The sequence below is a fragment of the Brachionichthys hirsutus genome, chromosome 8 (assembly GCF_040956055.1).
Source record: "Brachionichthys hirsutus isolate HB-005 chromosome 8, CSIRO-AGI_Bhir_v1, whole genome shotgun sequence".
Lineage (NCBI taxonomy): Eukaryota > Metazoa > Chordata > Actinopteri > Lophiiformes > Brachionichthyidae > Brachionichthys > Brachionichthys hirsutus.
In genome coordinates, this window is record NC_090904.1 from 8,729,148 (window position 1) to 8,749,718 (window position 20,571).

At 51.0% G+C, this 20,571-nt stretch overlaps 1 protein-coding gene across 1 annotated transcript; it reads left to right on the forward strand.

Annotated features, from left to right (window-relative positions):
• Window positions 1-15,762: 15,762 nt before the first annotated feature.
• Window positions 15,763-18,907, forward strand: elf3 (E74-like factor 3 (ets domain transcription factor, epithelial-specific)). Its single transcript, XM_068742765.1, has 8 exons — window positions 15,763-15,916; window positions 16,533-16,766; window positions 16,866-16,973; window positions 17,051-17,200; window positions 17,276-17,362; window positions 17,443-17,562; window positions 17,658-17,853; window positions 18,343-18,907. The coding sequence occupies exons 1-8, from the start codon at window positions 15,763-15,765 to the stop codon at window positions 18,452-18,454; spliced, it is 1,161 nt and encodes a 386-aa protein (XP_068598866.1). The 3' UTR covers window positions 18,455-18,907.
• Window positions 18,908-20,571: the final 1,664 nt, after the last annotated feature.

The following is a 20,571-nucleotide window of genomic DNA, read 5'->3' on the forward strand; positions in this document are numbered from 1 at the left end:
ACCAGAAGAAACTGAATCGTGCACTTATTGAAACCCGGTTACCATGGAAACCAGCTTCACGGATCAGCTGATCGCTACAGTTTATGTGACGATCAAAGTGATCAACGTGCCTGAGGTCATAATGATGACACAGCATCACAGCTTCATCTCCCGGGGCCCTGCTGGGGTCCTCCTGCCGTTCCTCCTCCTGGGGTCCTCCCTCCTGGGGTCCTCACGGGGCCCTGCTGGGGTCCTCCTGGCATTCTCCTGGCATTCTTCCTGGGTCCTGCTGGGGTCCTCCTGCCGTTCCTCCTCCTGGGGTCCTCCTGGCATTTTCCTGGGATTCCTCCTCCTGGCGTTCTCCTGGCATTCTTCTGGGGTCCTGCTGGGGTTCAACACAAAGAAAAAGAAAGGAACGGACGTTCATGAAGAGGGAATCCTGTTGCATCCTTCAGCTCGTCGGTGGACACGAGGACTATGTTGACTGATTCCTGACTGAGTAGTGTGGGTTCAAACCTCAGAGACTGAGTCCGGACTCCAGGGCGGTCCACATGCGTGGACCCAGCTGTGATGAAGGTCCTGGTGCGGGATGAGTCCTGATACAGTCAGCAGAGCTCTGACGTCAGAGCAGGCTTCTGTTGGTCGTCTCCAGAGAGCCCGTCTTTAAATGCAAAGTATTTCAAAGGCGATCTGTTTCCCGACGCAGACGATATTTAATGTGTGACTTTAAACCGCATCCAGGCTCCTGACCGCTAAGTCGTATTTATGTTCTGCACGTGTTCCTGCATTAGCACAAATCCACAGCAGAGGCAAACCTGCATTTATTAAATATCTGCAGCGCCAACGTCAGAACTCCAAATGAAATGAGAGCTGTTTTTGAAAGGCGCTCGGGAGAGTTGGGAATCGTCTGAATCCCACACCTATCTTCAAAGCTGCTTAAATTAATTAAAAAGACGTAATGTTAGTCAAGATTAGGGATGCTCCTTGGGGCCGTGTGCTCGTGTTGCTTTGTGGAACGTCTTCAGCTGCGAGTCCTCCAGATGGAAGCGTCGCTCCCGGCTGCTCCGCCTTACAAAGACTCCTCGAGTGTCCTCCGAGGAGAGCAGGAGAGGTCCTCCCAGTGACCGGGGGGGGGGGGGGGGCAACTCCCCGTCGTCAGCGGGACTCAAGGCTGGAGAGTTTCTACCAACAAAATCCTCCAAGGTCAACGCTGCAGGATTATTTAACAGATGCTTCAGGCGCGCCAACGGGAGGCTTCCCAACACGGTACGCTCTCCGATCATTAACCGTGTCGACCAATCGGGTTGACTGGTGGGCGCAGGGGGTTAGGGTCCACTCGCAGCTTACATTCCGAATGAACCGTACCGAGCATGGAGCCACGCCCACCTGAGGGAGTCCAGATGTGCTTCTGTTTTGGGCCTATGTGAGCGCGCTGATGAGCTTTTGAACTCGTGCCATCCTGTCGGTGCCAGAGGCCAGACGGTTTCTCATGGACTCATTTCCTCTTTGCTCTGCAGAATTGACACTTTAAACATGCTTTAAATTTTTCTTTTCATAATTAAAGCCTTGAGAACTTGAAACACTCCGGGTGAACTCTAATCCCAATCTGACACATTAAATCCTTCGTCTTACAAGAAGCGCTGAAGCTGCAGAAATCGTGAGGTATGTGTGGCGCTCTTCCTTCCATCGACCGGTGGAGATGGAAATCTGTCCATCCTTCTATCCCTTTTATCATTCATCATCAGCTATGAATAATAATAACGCTCCCGTCACTTGATTTCTCTTCTCTGCTTCCTGACATTCCACCAGACCCACATTCAGGTTTGGGAATACGAGTCTTCGACTGAAGGTATCGACGCCCACCTCAGGGGCGGCGATGTGTCCATGTTGTCCCTATTTAAGACACATTTGAAGGCTTTGGAAGATAAACTGGTTTCGGCATAAGGCCAGAGTTCTTCTGTGTAGGAACCAAAGGTTCCGATTACCTGACTGAAGGCAATACGTAAAGAGAGAAAAGGGACAGGACCAAGGATTATGCCCTGAGGCATCCCATAGGGTAAAGGGTTTCAGACCTGGACCATCTAGTGCTGCAGCACCTTTAAGATCAGGGTTCACCGCAGGTGGTCGCAGGTGTCCTGTTCCACTCGGTCCACCTGGTGTCTACTGCAGATCAGGATTTAAGGTGATGCTGGTAGCGCTGGTTGGACTGGTGGGCCTGGTCTGGGCGGTGTTTGTGGGTTCAGCGCCCTGGAGACTCCTCAGCTGTCCAGATGCTGCTGATAAAACAGGAGCCGCTTACATCCTGTTTACTGTGACGTCCAATGAAATTGAACTCTGAGGTCAACGCGGGTTTGTCTGTTTACCGCTGCTGAACATATATTTGATTAATGCAGTCAAACCGATGCTATCAGCGCCGCGGGCCCATTCCATTTAGAGGGAATGTGGACTTTGGCACCGGCGCAGAGATTCCACTCTGGCCACCGGAAGAGCTGCCAAAAGGTTGTCGAGAGAAAAGCGGCGTGCGTCTGACTGAAAGATGGCCGAGGACACGCTGAAGGAGACCTGCTGATTGGAAGCATTTTCACCAATCATGCTATCAGCAGCTGACCGGTCACCATGACATCACAGCCGCCAATCAAACACTTCCGTCATGGACACTGCATCAAGGACGAAGAGGACGGATTCGGTGAAGCCCGTTCGGTTTGTTCCTGTATGGACCAGCAGAACATGACTGAGGTGAAACCAGCCAATAGGAGCATGAGGCGGTGTCCACATCGCCTCTGGTCCCACGTTTCTCTCATCCGACCCCCCCCCCCCCCCCAAAATGATGCTGATGTGCCCTGAAAACACCCAGCAGAGATTAGCAGCGTCCGATTGGCTACGGGCCCGCTGGACTCATTGTGCCTGCGAGACACTGTCGCTGCAGCATGAAGGCAAAGATGAGGTGGGCGTGGCCAGTCAGGGTGCAACTGGAGACGCTAGCATGCGTGTTTCCCTCCAGACGGGGCCGCGATGAGGACAGCAACTTGAGTTTCATTCAGACAGAAGGCTGACGGAGCCGAGGCTAGATTCTGTCTCCCGCTGCCCGGCAGCGAGAGAACCGCTCAGGGACCCGCTGCCATTTCCTGTCAGCCCAGAAAACACATCACACACATCTTACTTCCTGTCCGGCGGCTCCGCGCGGCCCCCGGTGTTTGGGGAAGGGGTCAGCAGATACCCTTCAGACCCCGGAGACGAGGCGAGGAGCAGAGACGGCCGCGGTGACGACTCTGTTCAGTACCGGCCAACGCCCGGGGCGGTCAGCACTTCTGAAACAACAGATGTGTTTCATTTACCTTTGATTATATGTTATTAATAATTAATGATATTCATCAATGTGAAGAAACTGATCAGGTTAATGATTTCTCACGATTCTTATCAACAAGAAAGGAAACGTAAATATCAATGTTTTCAGAGCGGGACCACGGGTAGCCAACGTGGTGCCCGTGGTCCTGGACTCGTGGGTGTCCCATCACAGACTAGGTCTTCTTCAGGAGACTAGATGTCCTGTCAGAGACTAACAGAAGAACAACGACCATTTCTCTCCAGTTTGCTGAGCATTCTGGGATTTTGTTTTAAGTCTGCATCTGAAAACGTTTCTTCTGCAGAGACGTCTTGCGGGACGTGCGGCGGGCTGGATGAACACTACCCCTCCGTCCACTGAGACAGAAACGTTTGCTGGACTCAGAAACATCTTGTACAAGGTGTGTGTGTGTCTCTGTGTGTGTGTGTGTGTGTTAGTTTATTCACCAATGGAAAACGCTGCTTCCATTAGTTCTTGTAAACGACCTTAACCTGAGTTGTCTGATTCCATCACTGCTCCTGAGCCGGAGACAAAATGACCGTCGTCATGGCGGCGGCGCCAGAACGAGTTTCTCCAGCAGCACAAACTCATTCCAGCAGAGGTACAGTAGAAATGATGGAAAGGTCAAGGACTTAAAGCCATGCCGCTCCGGATTCCAGGACTTTGATCAATTTCACTTCGGTCACAGCCGCCAATCACTGCTGCCCCCCCCCCCGCCCCCCCCGCCCCTCACTGGCTGCAGCCCTGACAGGAAGGAAGGATGACTCCACTTCATCTGGTTTGCATGAAACAGTCTCCGCCCACTGCTCGCTAATATCACACCTAACATTCAAAGTGATTGCTTTGAGAAATCATTCACAGAGGGGGGGGGGGGGTTAAACCTACAACCAATCAAGTAGCAGGAATGGTGCCCATTTTATCGGAGCGTCGCCGCAGGCTTCGGATGCTAATCTCATCGCCGAGTGTCTCCATCATGGACATCGTGTTCCGCTTCACACCACCATTGGATCAGGGTGTTTCATTTACCCCGCACAAAGGCGCTAAAGAGATCAATCACGCCCCCCATCTGACCCCGCCCCCCATACCAGGCCTCTGAGATTAAAGTCTCTCACAAGAAGCACTTCTAAACACGGTGGTAATCAGTTTGATGCTGCATAAAGGTCACCTCATCCTCTTTTACAGAAACGGAGAACTCTGATTAATATTTAATACATTCATTGATTCTCACTGACCTTTAGTTGGGAGCGGGGGTCAATTATCTGACACCCCAAATTGGGGTTGAAAGCATTCCCAGCGCTGCGTTAGTGCTTTCTTCACAGTTAGCGGGACGGGCATGATGAACGCACACCGCGGTGTAGCGTGCCGCGTTGTCCGATCATGTGTGCTGATTTGTTTGCTTGCAGTTCGTATTTGGATTTTCAGACGGAGCCCACAGGTCAGGAAGCAGGAAGGTGTCGTGGGCGTGGCCTCTGAGAAACCAATAGACACAGTTGCAGTTCTGTCACCATGCTGAGATCCAACATGGTGGCATAGAAACGGCACTGCAGCCGGGAATGTTTAGAGTCCGGTTACAAACACGCGCATTGTCACACAAACACGCCCAGCGTCACACAAACACGCCCAGCGTCACACAAACACGCCCAGCGTCACACAAACACGCCCAGCGTCACACAGACACGCCCAGCGTCACACAAACACGCCCAGCGTCACACAGACACGCCCAGCGTCACACAAACACGCCCAGCGTCACACAGACACGCCCAGCGTCACACAAACACGCCCAACGTCACACAAACACGCCCAACGTCACACAAACACGCCCAGCGTCACACAAACACGCCCAGCGTCACACAAACACGCCCAGCGTCACACAAACACGCCCAGCGTCACACAGACACGCCCAGCGTCACACAAACACGCCCAACGTCACACAAACACGCCCAACGTCACACAAACACGCCCAGCGTCACACAAACACGCCCAGCGTCACACAAACACGCCCAACGTCACACAAACACGCCCAGCGTCACACAAACATTCTGACGTCCATGTTTTAGCCCGGTCCTTGTCCTGTCATTAACGGCTATATTTTAATTATCTCCATGTGCAACATGTTTGCTCCATCTACTGGTGGGTTTCAGAATGACACCTAGTATTTTCAGTGCATAATTGATCATGTCAGAGAATCAATATTGGCTCATCTCGTCTATCAAATCAGCGTCTACTGGGTTTCTTACTGGTTATGCTGGCGTGACGTGGCAGCAGCTCAGTCCAGGGGGACTCGGCTTGGGACCCAGTGGGTAAAGCCTCTTCTGGGGTAAAGCCTCCTCTGGGGTAAAGCCTCTTCTGGGGTAAAGCCTCCTCTGGGGTAAAGCCTCTTCTGGGGTAAAGCCTCCTCTGGGGTAAAGCCTCCTCTTGGGTAAAGCCTCTTCTGGGGTAAAGCCTCCTCTGGGGTAAAGCCTCCTCTGGGGTAAAGCCTCCTCTGGGGTAAAGCCTCTTCTGGGGTAAAGCCTCTTCTGGGGTAAAGCCTCCTCTGGGGTAAAGCCTCCTCTGGGGTAAAGCCTCCTCTGGGGTAAAGCCTCTTCTGGGGTAAAGCCTCCTCTGGGGTAAAGCCTCCTCTGGGGTAAAGCCTCTTCTGGGGTAAAGCCTCCTCTGGGGTAAAGCCTCCTCTGGGGTAAAGCCTCTTCTGGGGTAAAGCCTCCTCTGGGGTAAAGCCTCCGCTGGGGTAAAGCCTCCTCTGGGGTAAAGCCTCTTCTGGGGTAAAGCCTCCTCTGGGGTAAAGCCTCCTCTGGGGGCGTCCCTTCATCGGCTCAGTTCTGCTCCCAACAATAGAAGCATATTGAAGGCGAGTCAACAGGAAGGTCATTGACTGTCTCTGCTCGCCCTGCAGCGGGCGGCGAGGACAGGGTGGGCTCTCTTTATCTTCGTCTGTGTCCCCGTCACATTTGATTTCTTCTGCTTTTACAATTTTCCCACAATCTGGGACATCTGATCCCCCCCTGCTAGCCCCGTCGGCTGTTCTAGGAAGTGCCGATCATCCAGGGTTCACCTGCAGCAATCACGTCTAACCCGAACCCGCTATTTCCTCTCCACCTTTACAGGCGTCTTGTGTAAAGTCTCCCAGGATCTCGTTAGCGGCGTTCGCAGAGCCGTCATTCCAGCTCAGCCGCTCCGACACCCCCACAAACCTTCCCATTAACACGGTAATTAGTGAACAACATGTCAGCCATATTTCCCTCAGCAGAGTCGCTTTAATCCTGTTATTAGTCACCTAATGAATGAAGGGAGGCGGGGGGGTTTCTGTCCCGATCAGGGGCGGAGCTTTGTCTGGGGGGGGGGGGCCTCCAGGCGCTTTACATCTAAATCTAAATACCCTGTATAGACGCACCCTTTTGCCCCGCCTCCCTCACAGGTAACATGCTTCACCAGCACCTGATGGAGGCGGGTCGTTGGTGGTAAATCGTCCGAGTGTCTTCAGGCCGGGATGCGTCAAGAAGGGAGAGGTTGGTGCTGCAAGCTAGCTGTAGCGATGCTAGCGTTAGCCACCGCTGCCACAGGTGAGGCGTGTCCTACACAGATTGGTACACAGAGTGTAGCTTTGTGCTCACAACAGGATTTAAGCATTGAGGAAGAAAGACATTCCCCTCATGAATCCCGCATGGGGAAAGTATCTTCCCCTCATGTTGAATTTCCTTATATTTAAAGGCGGATGTTTCCCTTTCTGACCAGTTTGATCAGAATCAAGCGTTCCGGCGACGGTCCGTCTCATCTTCAACCATTTCTGTATTTTGGCGACGCTCAGAGCGATCGTTTAAACCGACATCCTGCTGAGCCGCTGCCGCTTCTGGGACCGACATTCCCTGTCAGGTTTATTTCACCTCAATCTGCATGAAGCGTTTCAGGACGGCGTGCTAAAACACGCGGATGCTCCGAGATCCGGCAGCGCTCAGCTGGTGATCCGTCAGCGGCGACGGGCATCGGGAGGAGGCAACGCCGCTGACATGTTTATTGATTTTCACGATCACCTGCTCCATGTCTTCCTTCAGGTGTGTGAATGACATCCGTCTGCTGCCGGATCCTGGAAACTGGGAACTGTTGGGAAGTTGGAAAGGAAACCTCAGCTGTGGACGGACGAACGGGCAGATGGATGGATGGAAGGACGGATGGATGGATGCATGGAGTGGAGCAGGTGTGTAGGTGGAGGTGAAACTAAGCACCACCTGACTTCGTCCTCCTTTCTCCTCCGTGGAGGTGGAAGCTCATGAATAAACCTCCGACTTCATCAGCGGCTGAGCGGCGATGGAGGCGGAGTCAGGGACCGGGTCCCATCCATCACTGCCGAGAACACTCACCGGTTCACAGTGAGCCGTGATGAAGATACGAGGGCCTGATTCTCAAGGAGGGAGGAAGAGGAGGCGTTTGTTTTGGGGTTTGTTTTGAATGAGGTGGTTCTCCTTGGGAGCGACCAGGATGGACAGGATTAGAAATGAGACAATAAGAGGGACACTGAAGGTTAAGACATTTTGGAGACAAGGTCAGAGAGACCAGACTTTGATGGTTTGGACATGTCCAGAGGAGAGACTGATGATGATGATGATGATGATGATGACGACAGAGCAGGAGGCCGGTCTTTTATGTAGGGGTGTCAAATCATCGCGTTAATTTCGATTAAATAATTAGAATCATATTTAGCGCGTCGGTCCGAAACGTCACTGTGCAGTAACGGAAGGCTCGGGGTTGAACTGGAGCGCAGGATTAGTGATTCCCTGTGGGGGGTGAGGACATGGACATGGACAAAGCCATGGGACAAGCGGAGTGTGATTAATATACTCCATGCCGGCTCTCGGTAAAGTTCGGTGTCCTATTAGCTGCTGATTTGGGTTCATTAGCAGCTGATCGGAAGCAGGAGGAAACTTTTCCCGGAGCTCGGCTCAGAGACGGGGATTCATGCTGACTTATTGAACAATTATTTGTCTTCATTTCTGGTGACTGCCACTTCCATAACCTGGTTTGGGGCTCCGCTGCGGAGGAGAGCGGCGGAAGGATGGCACCAGGCAAATCTAGATTAATGACAGGACTCAAGCGGAAGCTTGATCAGCGGCAGACGATCAATCACCGCGTGTTAACCAAGACTAATGACAGCTGAAGAGAACGCCGCGATAATCAACTTCATAATGATGGATGATGTCACACCAGTAGCGGTTTTGGGCGCCGGCGAAGCAGGCAGCCCCAGCCGTATTTGGTACGATCGTTGCCGGGTGCGATGGCGTATTTGTTTTTGGGGGGGGGGGGTATGGAAACGGCCCCTTCATTACCCGACGCTTGCTTCGAAGCCACGGCACATCTCGCACCATCACTAGTGATGGGTCGATGAGGCCTCGTGAAGCGTGTCGGCACATCACCAAACTGCAATACCGACTTAACGACCTCGTAGAGGCTACAATAATATCATTTAAGGAATTCTGTTTTATCTTGTATTATCTTGTATTATTTCATATAATATTTCATGTAATATCAACTTATTACATAGTAATTACTTTGTAATAACAGGGCAGGTTTCCTCACCTCCACGGTGGCATGGTTGGCAGCATTGTTGAGGGGGGCAAAATGGCCCTGGTATCGAATCCCACTACGGGAATGAGATGGAGCAGGGGCAACAGGGCAGGCCTGGGGCACACCTGAGCGGAGTGGAGTGGACCAGTGGTCCAGTTCATTGATCATTCACCTTCCTGGATGCTTGTCTTGGCTCCGCCCTGGCGGGTATCCGATGGTTCGAGTCTGAATCCTGGGACGGCTGAAGGAACCGACTGACGGACTGATATCTGTTCAAACAACATGAATTATTTTTCCTCCGAGATGCATCCCGGCCAAGACGGGAAGTAAATTAAGTTGGTGCGAGACGGCGGTTGGAAACAAAAGCCCCCCCCCACACACACACACGCACTGGTTGTCAGAATCAATATTGGCATGTATGACAAAGACGGAGGGTCTCTAAAGAAAACCGCTAGATTGAATACGCCGCTGGAAATGACAAGTGACGGGCGAGCCGCCGTTTGAGGCTGACAGACGAGCTAACGAGCAGAGACCCTGCTGACAGATGCTCTCCAACACGTCAAGGAAAGAGGACGCCAGGGACCGTCATGACAGCACCCACCACCACAAAACAGAAGAGAAGCCCCCCCCCCCTCTGCCGCTCTCATTTAGCTTCAGCCACCACTTTATGTCGTTTCATTGATTTCACGAATTCCAATTCCAGAAGCACAAAGTCCAGAGATAAAGAGACACACTGATGCTTCCTGTTACCTGTTCAGGTGTCGAGTTTCATAGATCAGAAGCAGATTGGCGCTTTATTCTCAGTGTCACATGGATGACGTGGATTAAAGCTACATCTAAGATAAATCCGTTCTGTTTGATCTCAGAGGCGTTAAAAGAAACGTTCCTGGGGTGTCCAGGCGGCGGAGGGTTAACTGTATCCACTGATGAGCAAGGGCTGTTTCCTGTGAAGGCCAAAGAGGAAGACGATCACACCTTGAGCGCTGCCTCATTCTTCATGTGAGAATGGGTAATTCTCTGAAAGGAAACACTCCCCCCCCACGCCCCAACAGTCTCCGGCATCACAAAAACCTTGATTTCCATCCAAATCCCAATTGGAGGCGCCACAATCTCATCTGGAGGAGGACAATCTCATCTGGAGGAGAACTCTGAGGGAAAACAAGCAGCGCTGCAGAAAACCTGAATATTTAGAATAAAACCATTAAAATAATTGTAAAAGATGGCGACGCTGCAGATGTCAGAATCCACCGATGCTCCTTTGCTAAATGCTAAACTGGTACCGCTAGTCATGCTAAACTATCCGTTAGCCTTTAGCGCCTTATAGATATTTAGATCTGCTCCATTGTTTGGCTCCTCACCCCTCATTATTAGAAATGCCATAAATATGATATTTTTTTATATTTTTCCTGATGAAAAGTTTTAAATATTTCATTGCTAAAGGAAAATAAAGGAAAATCCCAGCCTGGATCAACAGGAAGGTTTATGTCCGATATATTCGTGCAGGTTTTGAACAATTCCTGCCTTGAGATGTTCCTTTTCTGTCCTCTGTCCAGCTTGTCCAGCATGACAACCAGATGGCAACCTCTGCGTTGACGTGTTGACTCTTCTCGTTCGCCGCTGATGATGACACGTTCCCTGGAACCCTCGGAGGCTTGGATCTTTTCTGCAGCCGGATGTCAATCCATTAGCTCCCAAAACCGCCTCAGACCATGGACATAAGGGGACCGCGGCGAGGGAACCGGGTTCAGGTGAGGATCCTGAGATAATGACATCCTGCGGGGCAGATAAATGTTTCAGAAGCGGCGATGGCCTGTCAGGTTTTAGTAAACATTACGCACTGTGTCTCAGCTGTGACCGACTGAGTCAGTCGAGGTCGTACCCGAGGACACGAGGCGACATCCCCCCCCCCTCTCAATGTAAAGACGGAGGTCAGTGAAATGGCACACATAAAAATCACTTAGTATGCTGATTCGTCGGCATCCTTTCTGGCAGGGCCTTTAACAGCTTTCTCCCCGTGACGGAATTCAATTGGTGTGCAGAGAGGCGCTGGGGGGGCAACAATAATCACGCTGCTTCAGAAGCTTACGGTATGATGAAGCCAAACTGTCAAGCGCTAAATAGGAAAACATTATGTGCTCTCTTTTTGGGAAACGCACCTGTCATTCCATATCGGCCGCATGCATATCCCGGAACCAGCTGGAAACAGGAACTGTCACTTCTGCTCTCCCGGCACATATCTCTTAAAAGGTGCGGAAATAAAGCAGCGCGTCGGATGTTGTATGGGTCTGTTCTCCTACCCCCACCCCACCCCACCCCACCCCACCACTACCCCTCAGCTGCTGAGAAAAAGCCTTTCAATTACTGAGATTAGATTTCTGCTTCAACCTGAACGGCAGCTTACGACCCCGCCAGGTGACCCCCACCCAAACAACTGCCTCCATGAGGCAGCAGCATGCCCCACCCAGGGAGGGAGCCATGTGGTCCGGAGACCCGAGGGGGAGGGGGGGGGGGTCTGGTATTCATGGTACGGTCCAATGTAAGAGTGAATGGGATACTAAGAATCTAAGACCACCTTCTTGACGCCAAAGTTTCAGAACAGAAAGTTCTCAAGAATCTTTACAGGTAATAAATAACCAGGTGAAGAGGGAGGAGCTCAGCGCTCAGCGCGGAGACTAAAAATGAAGAATCAACTGCACTAGTTCAGGTTTGATTGAAGACGTTTCACCTCTCATCCAAGAGGCTTCTTGGGTGAAGGATGATGTCATCACTTCTGTCTTGTAAGTTGAAATGTCTCAGCTACACTGTCGTTGGTTAACTTATCCAAACTCCGCCCTCCATTTCTCTCATGAGTATGAGAAAAGTATTTTCTTGACATTTTGAGTCATAAATGTGTGACTTAAAAACAGAATGTCCGGCATTAGTGTATGACTGTAATACAATCAGGCAACACCGGGGTAACTGTACGACTGTAATACAATCAGGCAACACCGGGGTAACTGTACGACTGTAATACAATCAGGCAACACCAATCACAATGTGGAGGTGATAATATTTGAGGATTAATGCTCAGGATTTAGCTGAGCTGTGAGACGAGCTCCTCCCTGAACATTAGAAACATCGCACTGAGAGCCAACGGAGCATTCCAGATCATAATTAGAGGAACACTCCTCTCATTAAACACATTTCCCCTGCATTAATGTGAGAGGATCGTTACAGCTTTTCAGAGAATCTTCATCACAAAGTCAGCTGAAATGACTTCCTCACGGTCCCAAAGGGCGACAAATGATTTCACGTCGTTTCCTCATTAGATATGAGTTTCCACCTCCTCTGCTCCTGTGTATCCTTTATTATCAAGCAGACCTGGAAGAGAAGCGTCGTGCACAGTCAGACAGGTGTCATCCGGTGTCCTGCCCTCGCTGGGCGTGGAACAATCAGGGTCGTTAGTGACCAGTGGGCTCCGTCGCCCGGATCCGGTCTCCAGGACCGCAAAGGTGAGCATCGCCTTCGGGTCTTCTCTTTATGCATCGCTCCGTGTTCACGTTTAGACCGGGAGCCGTGACAATCAACAGTTTGTTGTATTCCATTAACTCATTGATGGCTGAAATGCTGCAGGACTGACCCCCGCTCAGAGGAACACCAACTGACCAACTGTTCGGATCTTCAAAGCATTCCGGGGGCGAACTTCACAGTCTTAACCTCATTTCAATTCAGTGACCTTTCGGCCGGAGTGGTCACAGATTGCATCCGTTCCTGGAAGAGATTGCTTCCTGAATTGAAATGCGTGACCGTGTCGGCGCCGAGGCTTTGTTCCCTCTGTTCTCATGAAATGCCGACATTTTCCTTCACATGTCTTTCCTTCAGAACTCAGCTGATGCCCGACTCTTCGTCACATTCTTAGCCGGTGTCATGCTGCCCTGATCAATTATATCAAATCATCATAAAGAATAAATTCACAACCACAGACTGGTTCTGGACTAAAGAGTGTTTATGCTGGTTTATTGTTTGTTTTCACGAGAGGTTGTAGTTTCACATTCCTGGGAATCTATTGCAAAATCAGATATTCAAAAATTTAAATTACAAAATTTCATCAAATAACTGCAACACTATAATTACTGCTACTATAACTAGCATTATAACTACAACTAGTACAATAATTACTGTAAAATGCTGTAAAAACAGCAGCTGAACTCAGATGAAACTGACCTGAAGTCATGACAATTCTTTACATTTTTCTGCTGTTATTTATTTTATTAATGTAAAAAAAGAAAAAGTTAGAAAGAAAGTTTATAGAAATAAATGTTGATTGATTGATCATTACCATTATCATCTTCTTCATCCTCATCTCAGTCGCGTTGTCCTCACCTGCTCTTCATTAAGGCTGTGTGACGTGGAACAACACTGCCCCCTCCTGGTCCAATGTGACATTTGAGACTAATAATAATAATAATAATAATAGAGGCTAATTAGTCCTTAATTATTATTGTTGTTGTTGTTGCTCATCACAGAATGTCTGTGTACGTTATGAGTCTGAGTTGACAGATAAATGTTTAAGATTTTGTAAATATGTTTAAGAATTATCCAACCAGGGGAGAGGTTTGAATCAACAAGCTTCCTGTTTGAGCAGCGAATCAGATCCATCCTATCAGCTTGTTTGTGCGTAAAAATATTATACCCTTTTTAAATAAGACAACTTTTACTCTGCAAAACACTGCCCCCTGTAGACCAATAGAGGGATTGTTCAGAGCAAATGTCTGAGCTCTGTCAAAAAACAAACAAACAAGGTTTAAACTAAGACACTACAACCACTTTCACGCCACATCTCTTCTTGTCCTTTCCCTCACTCTTCACCATTGTCTGACACACATTCTCTCCATCGCAGGAGGCGTGTCGCTGACGTGATCTTGGCCAATGAACATGAATTGTGGGGGCGGAGTGAACTCATCACTGTATTTGAATTCCTGTCAGCTGTGTTTGAAGGCCGCCGCTCACTCCTCACGTCTTTTAGAGTAACGGTGGAAAGCCCCGCCGTTGAGCAACTTCCAGGTGGAGGGGAGTGATGAAGGGTGGAGGGATGACGAAACTATCTACCTGTTAGCCTCCGGTTCATGAAAGCTGCTGCCTCGTCACAGAGCGCAAACCTGCAGGGCCGCATTCCACACTGAACTTCACCTTCCACGCGCCGTGGAAACAGGGCGTGACTTATGTTGTGTAATTTTGGAAATCACATGTGCAGCTTCTAATGGGCTGAAACATTCCACAGACCCACTGCTGGGTGGGATTATGGGCTACTGAGCCACCCACCCATCAGCGCCCGCCCACCCGCCCACCTTTGACCTGAGTTTAGCGCCGTTTTCTTGTATAACTTGAGGATTGGACCTGGAGGAGGGAGAACTGGTGGCCATTCTGCTGATGCTTTTAAACAGGAAGCAGCATGGTGAGCTACGTGGTTAGCGCTTCAGCGTGTTGTCATGTCAGCAGGTGATCACCAGGTATCAGCAGTGAGCAGCTGGAGGAGGCGTCGCTGCCGAGGTGTCAGCATACCTTCTTGACCATTGTCCTTTGTGTTGTTGTGGCTCCGCCTCCCTCCACAGATGATTCCCGGTGCTAAAGTTCGATCAGCCAATAAAAAGCAGCAGCAGGTGCGGATAACTGAAAGGACTGTCACATTATTGGCTGTGTCTGTGTTGCTATTTTTAGAAATGCTGACCAACTTCTACCCCCCCCACACCCCTTTTATTTGTATTGTCTTGACCAATCAGGTGGCATTTCCAGCTGCTGTCTGTTTCTTTCCAAGCAGGATTTAAAACCTGAACTAGTGTTCATTAACCGGGGTGGGTCCCGGGACAAACCAGACCCATTAGATCCAGTGGCTGGTACCTGTGCTTGTACAGTTTGGTGCTGATCCAAATCCAAATCTGGATCCACCAGATTCAAAAGAGACTGAAGATTCTGGTTCCATGGTCTGAGTCTGATTCTGAATCAGACTTTATATGACAGTTGGGTTTTAGGTGGAGGGAAACACTCTGAGTGTATGTGATGTCATAATGTGATGTCATAACGGCATGTCATAATGTGATGTCATAACGTCATGTCATGAACATGTGATGTCATAAACATGTGATGTCATAATGAATGAACATGTGATGTGTGTGAGTAGTTTGGTACAGATCCAAATAACAATCTGGATCCACCAGCTTTGAGTTTTTTACTGGGATTGTCCCATCCAGGCTGCCGTACAGTCATAAACCTGCAGCTGAGATCATCGGACTGACAGGTTCCTCGGTTCTGATGCAGCTTTAGTGGAACGTCCATGAGAGCATGTGGATCCAGATGTGGCGTTGCTGTGAGCTAGATTCTGGATCAGTAGGGTGATTTGCTTCGTGGTCCGGTTGGGTCTGGGTGGATGAATCTGGTCTAGTTTTAAGTGAGTTCACACTTCTCTGAATCCTCCATCAGTTTTAGTAACTTCAGAGACCCGGTTTTACTTTACAGAACCCGGCCTGTCTGGATCCTCCAGAACCGACCTGTGGTTCCTAAGGGTTGATGATTTTTTGCAGCACAGATTTAATCAGAAAAAGGTTTGGAGAGAAACCGGGCAGGTTTGTTTTGTTGATCCAGTTCTCAGGAAAGAGGAGGAGGAGGAGGTGTGGCCAGTTTCAGGTGGAATTCCCCTGCATTACCTGGGGCCGTCCTCCGGGTCCCGGCAGGTGTATAAAGACACAGGTGCATGTTATCCATGCGGCAGTCCCTCCCTCTGCGGATTAACTGGAGCGTCTTGTCGGGTCCGTCTTCAGGTAAAACCCGCTCGATTGAGTCTCAGGTGTGATCGTGTGCTGTGAGGCGAGCTGCTGCTTGAACAGGCGTCTTCTGTCCTCCTCAGCGTTTCCATGGCATCACTGTGCCTCAGCAACGTGCTGACTCATGCCAACCTCGCCATGTACCCCGCCGGCGTCCCGGACGTCCCGCTGCAGCCGTCCGGTTTGCCAGACGGCACCTGCGGCCACCAGCCCGGCGGGCCGGGCTTCGCCTGCAGCCTGAGCGGTAAGACGAGCCGCCGTCGCTCTGCCGGTTAACCGTTACCGCCTGGCCGGGGAGGAGCTTTCAGGTGAAGACTAATCCAGTAAACATCCTCCTTTACTCCCAGGCGTCGGCTAACGCATTGACTTTGCCGTGACCTCGTTAGTGACCTTTGGATCAATCATTAATCAGGCAGCCAATGTTTAACTTAACGAGAAGGAATGCAGCCTTTGTTTCTCTGAGCTCGCCGTGCTAGCAGAGACCGCAGCGCTAAACGCTAGCGACCATCGCTATTTGTCCTAGACGGACTGCAGAACCCATTCCTGTCACCTCCTATAAAATAATAAAAGCCCCCACAGCTCCCCTGCTGGCTGGGAGCCACACGAGGCGAAGGAAAACCAGAAAACCATGAAGAGAGTAAATCCAATAACGGCAGAAAAGTCCTTTTCTATTATCTTAAAGCGTTTGACCCGTCAAAGCTTTGCATCAGGACGTTTTCACTTCTGCTAACAGACAAACTTATCGAGTCATATAATCGATATCCAGATGAGGACATCCAAATTATTAATCCTAAAGCGCCCCGCTGTCCCTGAACACAGCCCTCGCCCCGCCGTGACGTGATTGGTCCGTCTGTGTGCAGGTCAGTGGTACGGTCACCTGAGCCCTCAGTGCTGGACCAAGGAGAACGTCCTGGACTGGATCAGCGACCACGTCGAAACCACCAAGTTCGACGCCAGCACCTTAAGTCTGGCGTGCTGCACCATGGATGGCCCCGCCCTCTGCCAGATGAATCGGGACCAGATGATCGGCGTCTTCGGCCCGCGGCTCGGTCCCCAGCTCCAGCAGAACCTGCAGGAGCACAAGACCAAATACGGTAAAGCTGCGTCCGCCTGGCGAGCAGCGATGAGTCCAGGCGTTCCGGTTTGATCCGGTGTTTGGAAGGACCGGACTAAAGTCTCTTTTTACTTCCCAGACCTGCAGGGCCTGTCGGGACCAGAACTGAATGAGACATGCCTGCTTCTGGACAACTTCCTGGACAACCTGAACTTCCCTCTGCTCAGCACCATCCGAATCGGCCCAGGTACATCCTGCCCCCCGGCTTTAGCTTCCTGCCGGAAGCAGAGAGGAACCGTTGGCTGACTTTGCTTCTCCGACCAGCAGCTGAAGGAGACGTCAGTAAGCGAGAGCTGGACTTCAGGGACGATTACGATCTGACCAGCCTGACCGTGGGACCCGTGACGCCCCTGAGGGACGGCGAGTACCTCTCTGATAACCAGTCCGACAGCGAGTACAGCTCCTCCTGCAACAGTGCGTTTCAGCCACACGCTTCAGACGCCACACCTTTTCTGTTTCTCCGTTTCTAATGGCGTGTGAACGTTTCAGGCCGGATGTTCGGCTTCTCCAGCCTCGGCTCGCCAGAGTCCGGCAGCAGCGAATCCGACCCGGAGTTCTCCGACCCTCTGCTTTCGAGTGAGTCCGAGTCTTTGTCTTCCCGTTGGCTCTTCAGAGAGCTTCGCAGCAGATCCGAACCTTCCCTGTTGTCTCAACAGAAGTTCACATCAAAACGGAGAAAGGCGACTGTCAGATGAAGCGACCCCGAGGACGACCCCCCAAGCTGAGCCGAGGACACAGCAGCAGCTTCTACTCGGGCTCCAAGAAAAGCAAGCACGGTGAGTCCGCTCAGCCGCCTCCCGTGGTAGGCTCCGCCTCTCTCAACGTTCCCGCCGGCGCCCCAATCGAGCTCATTGTCCTCCGTTGTTTGCAGCTCCTCGAGGAACCCACTTGTGGGAGTTCATCCGAGACATCCTCATCCACCCGGAGCGGAACCAAGGCCTGATGAAGTGGGAGGACCGCCGAGAAGGCGTCTTTAAGTTCCTCAAGTCGGAGGCCGTGGCGCAGATGTGGGGCCAGAAGAAGAAGAACAGCAGCATGACGTACGAGAAGCTCAGCCGAGCCATGAGGTGGGTTCCCCAACCCGTCCAGTGTCCTCCAGAACCACCTTCAGGTTCATGAGAACCGGGAACACGAGACAGGAAGTCAGCCTCAAGCAACCGTTGGGTTGAAGGTTCTGCTACTGACACAGGACACGAGGAAGGAACAGCTAGAACCGAGTCATCAGCCGTCCCGACAAGAAAGAAAAACGCAAGCGAGTAGAGTAATGGATCCTGGCGTGATCACAATCACAGACCAGAACCTGGATCAAACGGGTCGGCTCTGGTTCCTGAACTGGACAAGACAGATGACAAGACAGATCAAAGTGATGATGATGATAGATCCCAGATCTCTGCTCCGATTGGTCGCTGTGAGAGTAGGGATGAGGGATGAGGCCCATTCAGTCCGCCTTCCTCTGCTTGTTCACAATGATGATGATGATGTGGCTCTAACGCAGGTGATGAAGAGGAGTGTGCGCTCTGTGAATTAACCCCCGGCTGCTCTTCCTCCTCCCTCAGGTACTATTACAAGCGGGAGATTCTGGAGCGAGTCGACGGCCGGAGGCTGGTCTACAAATTTGGGAAGAACTCGAGTGGCTGGAAGGCGGAGGAGATCGGGATCGGTGCGTGATCGATCGAATGCCGAAGAGCCACTGATCGGGAACTGGGAATACCTGATCGATCGATCCGCCCCAGATTTAAGACATTAACTTCCTCCGCCCGGGAAGGTGTTGCAGAAAATGTAAGCCAGTGTTTTGGCTTTAGTAGGTTTTATGAACCGGTTTTAACGTTGTTCTGAGCTGACGCCTGGTCGGGTGTTGGGGTATTGATTATCGGTTATAGTATCGTCGTCTTGCTTTTCTACGATGTCATGAAGGCTGAAGGTCTGCGCATCATTCTGTAACAATGTGCACTACATGGTAATCGGTATCACTTATTGTAAAGTGTCTTTATGTTTACTGTCACGTTTGTATTGATCACGAATATGTTGCCTCTGTGAATAGCTTCTGTTGCTGATAGATCTACGTGCCAATCAATTCATTATCAGCACTTATTTTTTATAGAAATAAAGTCAGATTTTTTTTTGAGAAAGCTGTGCTCTGACTCCTTACTGGTCCGGTCCGGTCCGGTCCATGAAGTCATAAAACAACTGAACCCACCCCTTCCAGACCTTAGCAGTCGAGTCCAGAGACGGGAACGGGACATTTGGAAGAAGCTCGCCTGCTTTTAATAGAGATCCATTGGACGGGCTGAAGTACAATCATAATGGACAGAGAGACAGACGGGAAGGACAGACGGGACTCATAAGACGGTTTACAGAGCGTCAGAACCTGCAAAACCAGTCCAACAAATGGTTTCACAAGATGCCAGCGCTAAACTAAGTCATGTGAGGCGGCCCTGAACTGGCACCACTGGTAACCGGCGGCGATGTGCAACAACCCAAATGACTCGTGTGACAAGTCAACATGCGTGAGTAGCTGCATGCGAGCCGTGATCGATGGGCGGTGCAGGTGCATTAAGGAGCGTGACAGCGTCCACACCTCCGTCCAACACAGGTGTCTGGTTTCAGCCTCGACAGGTCCGTCCTGTTGGAGACGCCACCCGGTACGATAACATCTGGATGGCTCGTCAGCCGCGCTGCAGAAGGTTTATACAAGCAGAACCGTCCAGGTAGCGCCTCCTGCTGCCGGTGACGCCTGACGGATCCAGACAAACCACGAACGAGCGAGAGAACATCCTGAAGCTGAAAGCACCGAGCAGCACCGTGGGAACAGAACCTCGGGGATGCAGGTAACCGTCAGGTAGCACCATCGCTCCATTCACGCACCAGCTTCCAGACAATTAGCCCCCCCCGCATGAAGCAACGAGGCCGACCGGGTCTGACCTTTGCCCCGCCCCTCCAACAAGTTCCACAGGAATCGCCTTCGCTTTTATTTATTACGCTAATGCCGAAAAGCACTGAACCAAATTCTAGGGAGGTCGTGTCCCAGGCCAGAACCGACTCCGGTAGGCTTTGGAGTGGCGCTGGATAAAGATGTCGGCTCGGTTCCTGTGGGTCACAACAAATCTGGACCCCTTCCCGCCCGCCCATGTTGATTTGAGGATCTCGAGGTGAATCAAGATCCCGGTCCTGGTTCTGTGTTGAGGCCCTCCTCCTGTGACGGCTGGTCTCCTGGCACCTCCTCCGTCCTCCTCAGACTGAGGCGCCGTCCTGAAGGAGCTGGACACACACCTGGACAAGATGGAACTCCTTCTGTTGGACTAAAACCTGCTGGAGGGGGTTGATCTCTGACCCGGAATGATGGAACTCTTCTTTGTCACCGTTCTAATTAAGAACTGGAGTGCAGGTGTGAAAAACATCTCCTCTTTTTGTTGAGGAGCCAAGAAGGTATTAAACATCTCTTAAAATAAATAATAAGCCAAAGCACACACACACACACACACACACCTCGGCTCTCCTCCTATTATGTCAACATACCTGTCGAGCAGGTAAGCCTGACTGTGGGCCAGAACGCTCGCTGACTGGAAACCTGACAATCTGTGCCAGAAGCAAAACAACAGAGGGAGGGGGGAATTTTTCCGCTGTGATCTCAGCTCATTGTCACCAGATAAACACAAAGGAGTCATTATGCCCTCCCCCACAGTTACTGATTAACCTCCAGCACTTTCATTTCACTCACCTGTCTACAGGTACAAATCCCAAACCCATAAGGCTCAGTCAGAAAGACGGCCTCGCTTGCTCTCTGG

Coding starts and splice junctions, on each gene's coding strand:
- elf3 (XM_068742765.1), top strand. CDS start 15,763: ATGGCATCACTGTGCCTCAGCAACGTGCTGACTCATGCCAACCTCGCC. Junction 16,767..16,865: donor GGAGCACAAGACCAAATACG/GTAAAGCTGCGT, acceptor TTTACTTCCCAG/ACCTGCAGGGCCTGTCGGGA. Junction 17,854..18,342: donor AAGCTCAGCCGAGCCATGAG/GTGGGTTCCCCA, acceptor CTCCTCCCTCAG/GTACTATTACAAGCGGGAGA.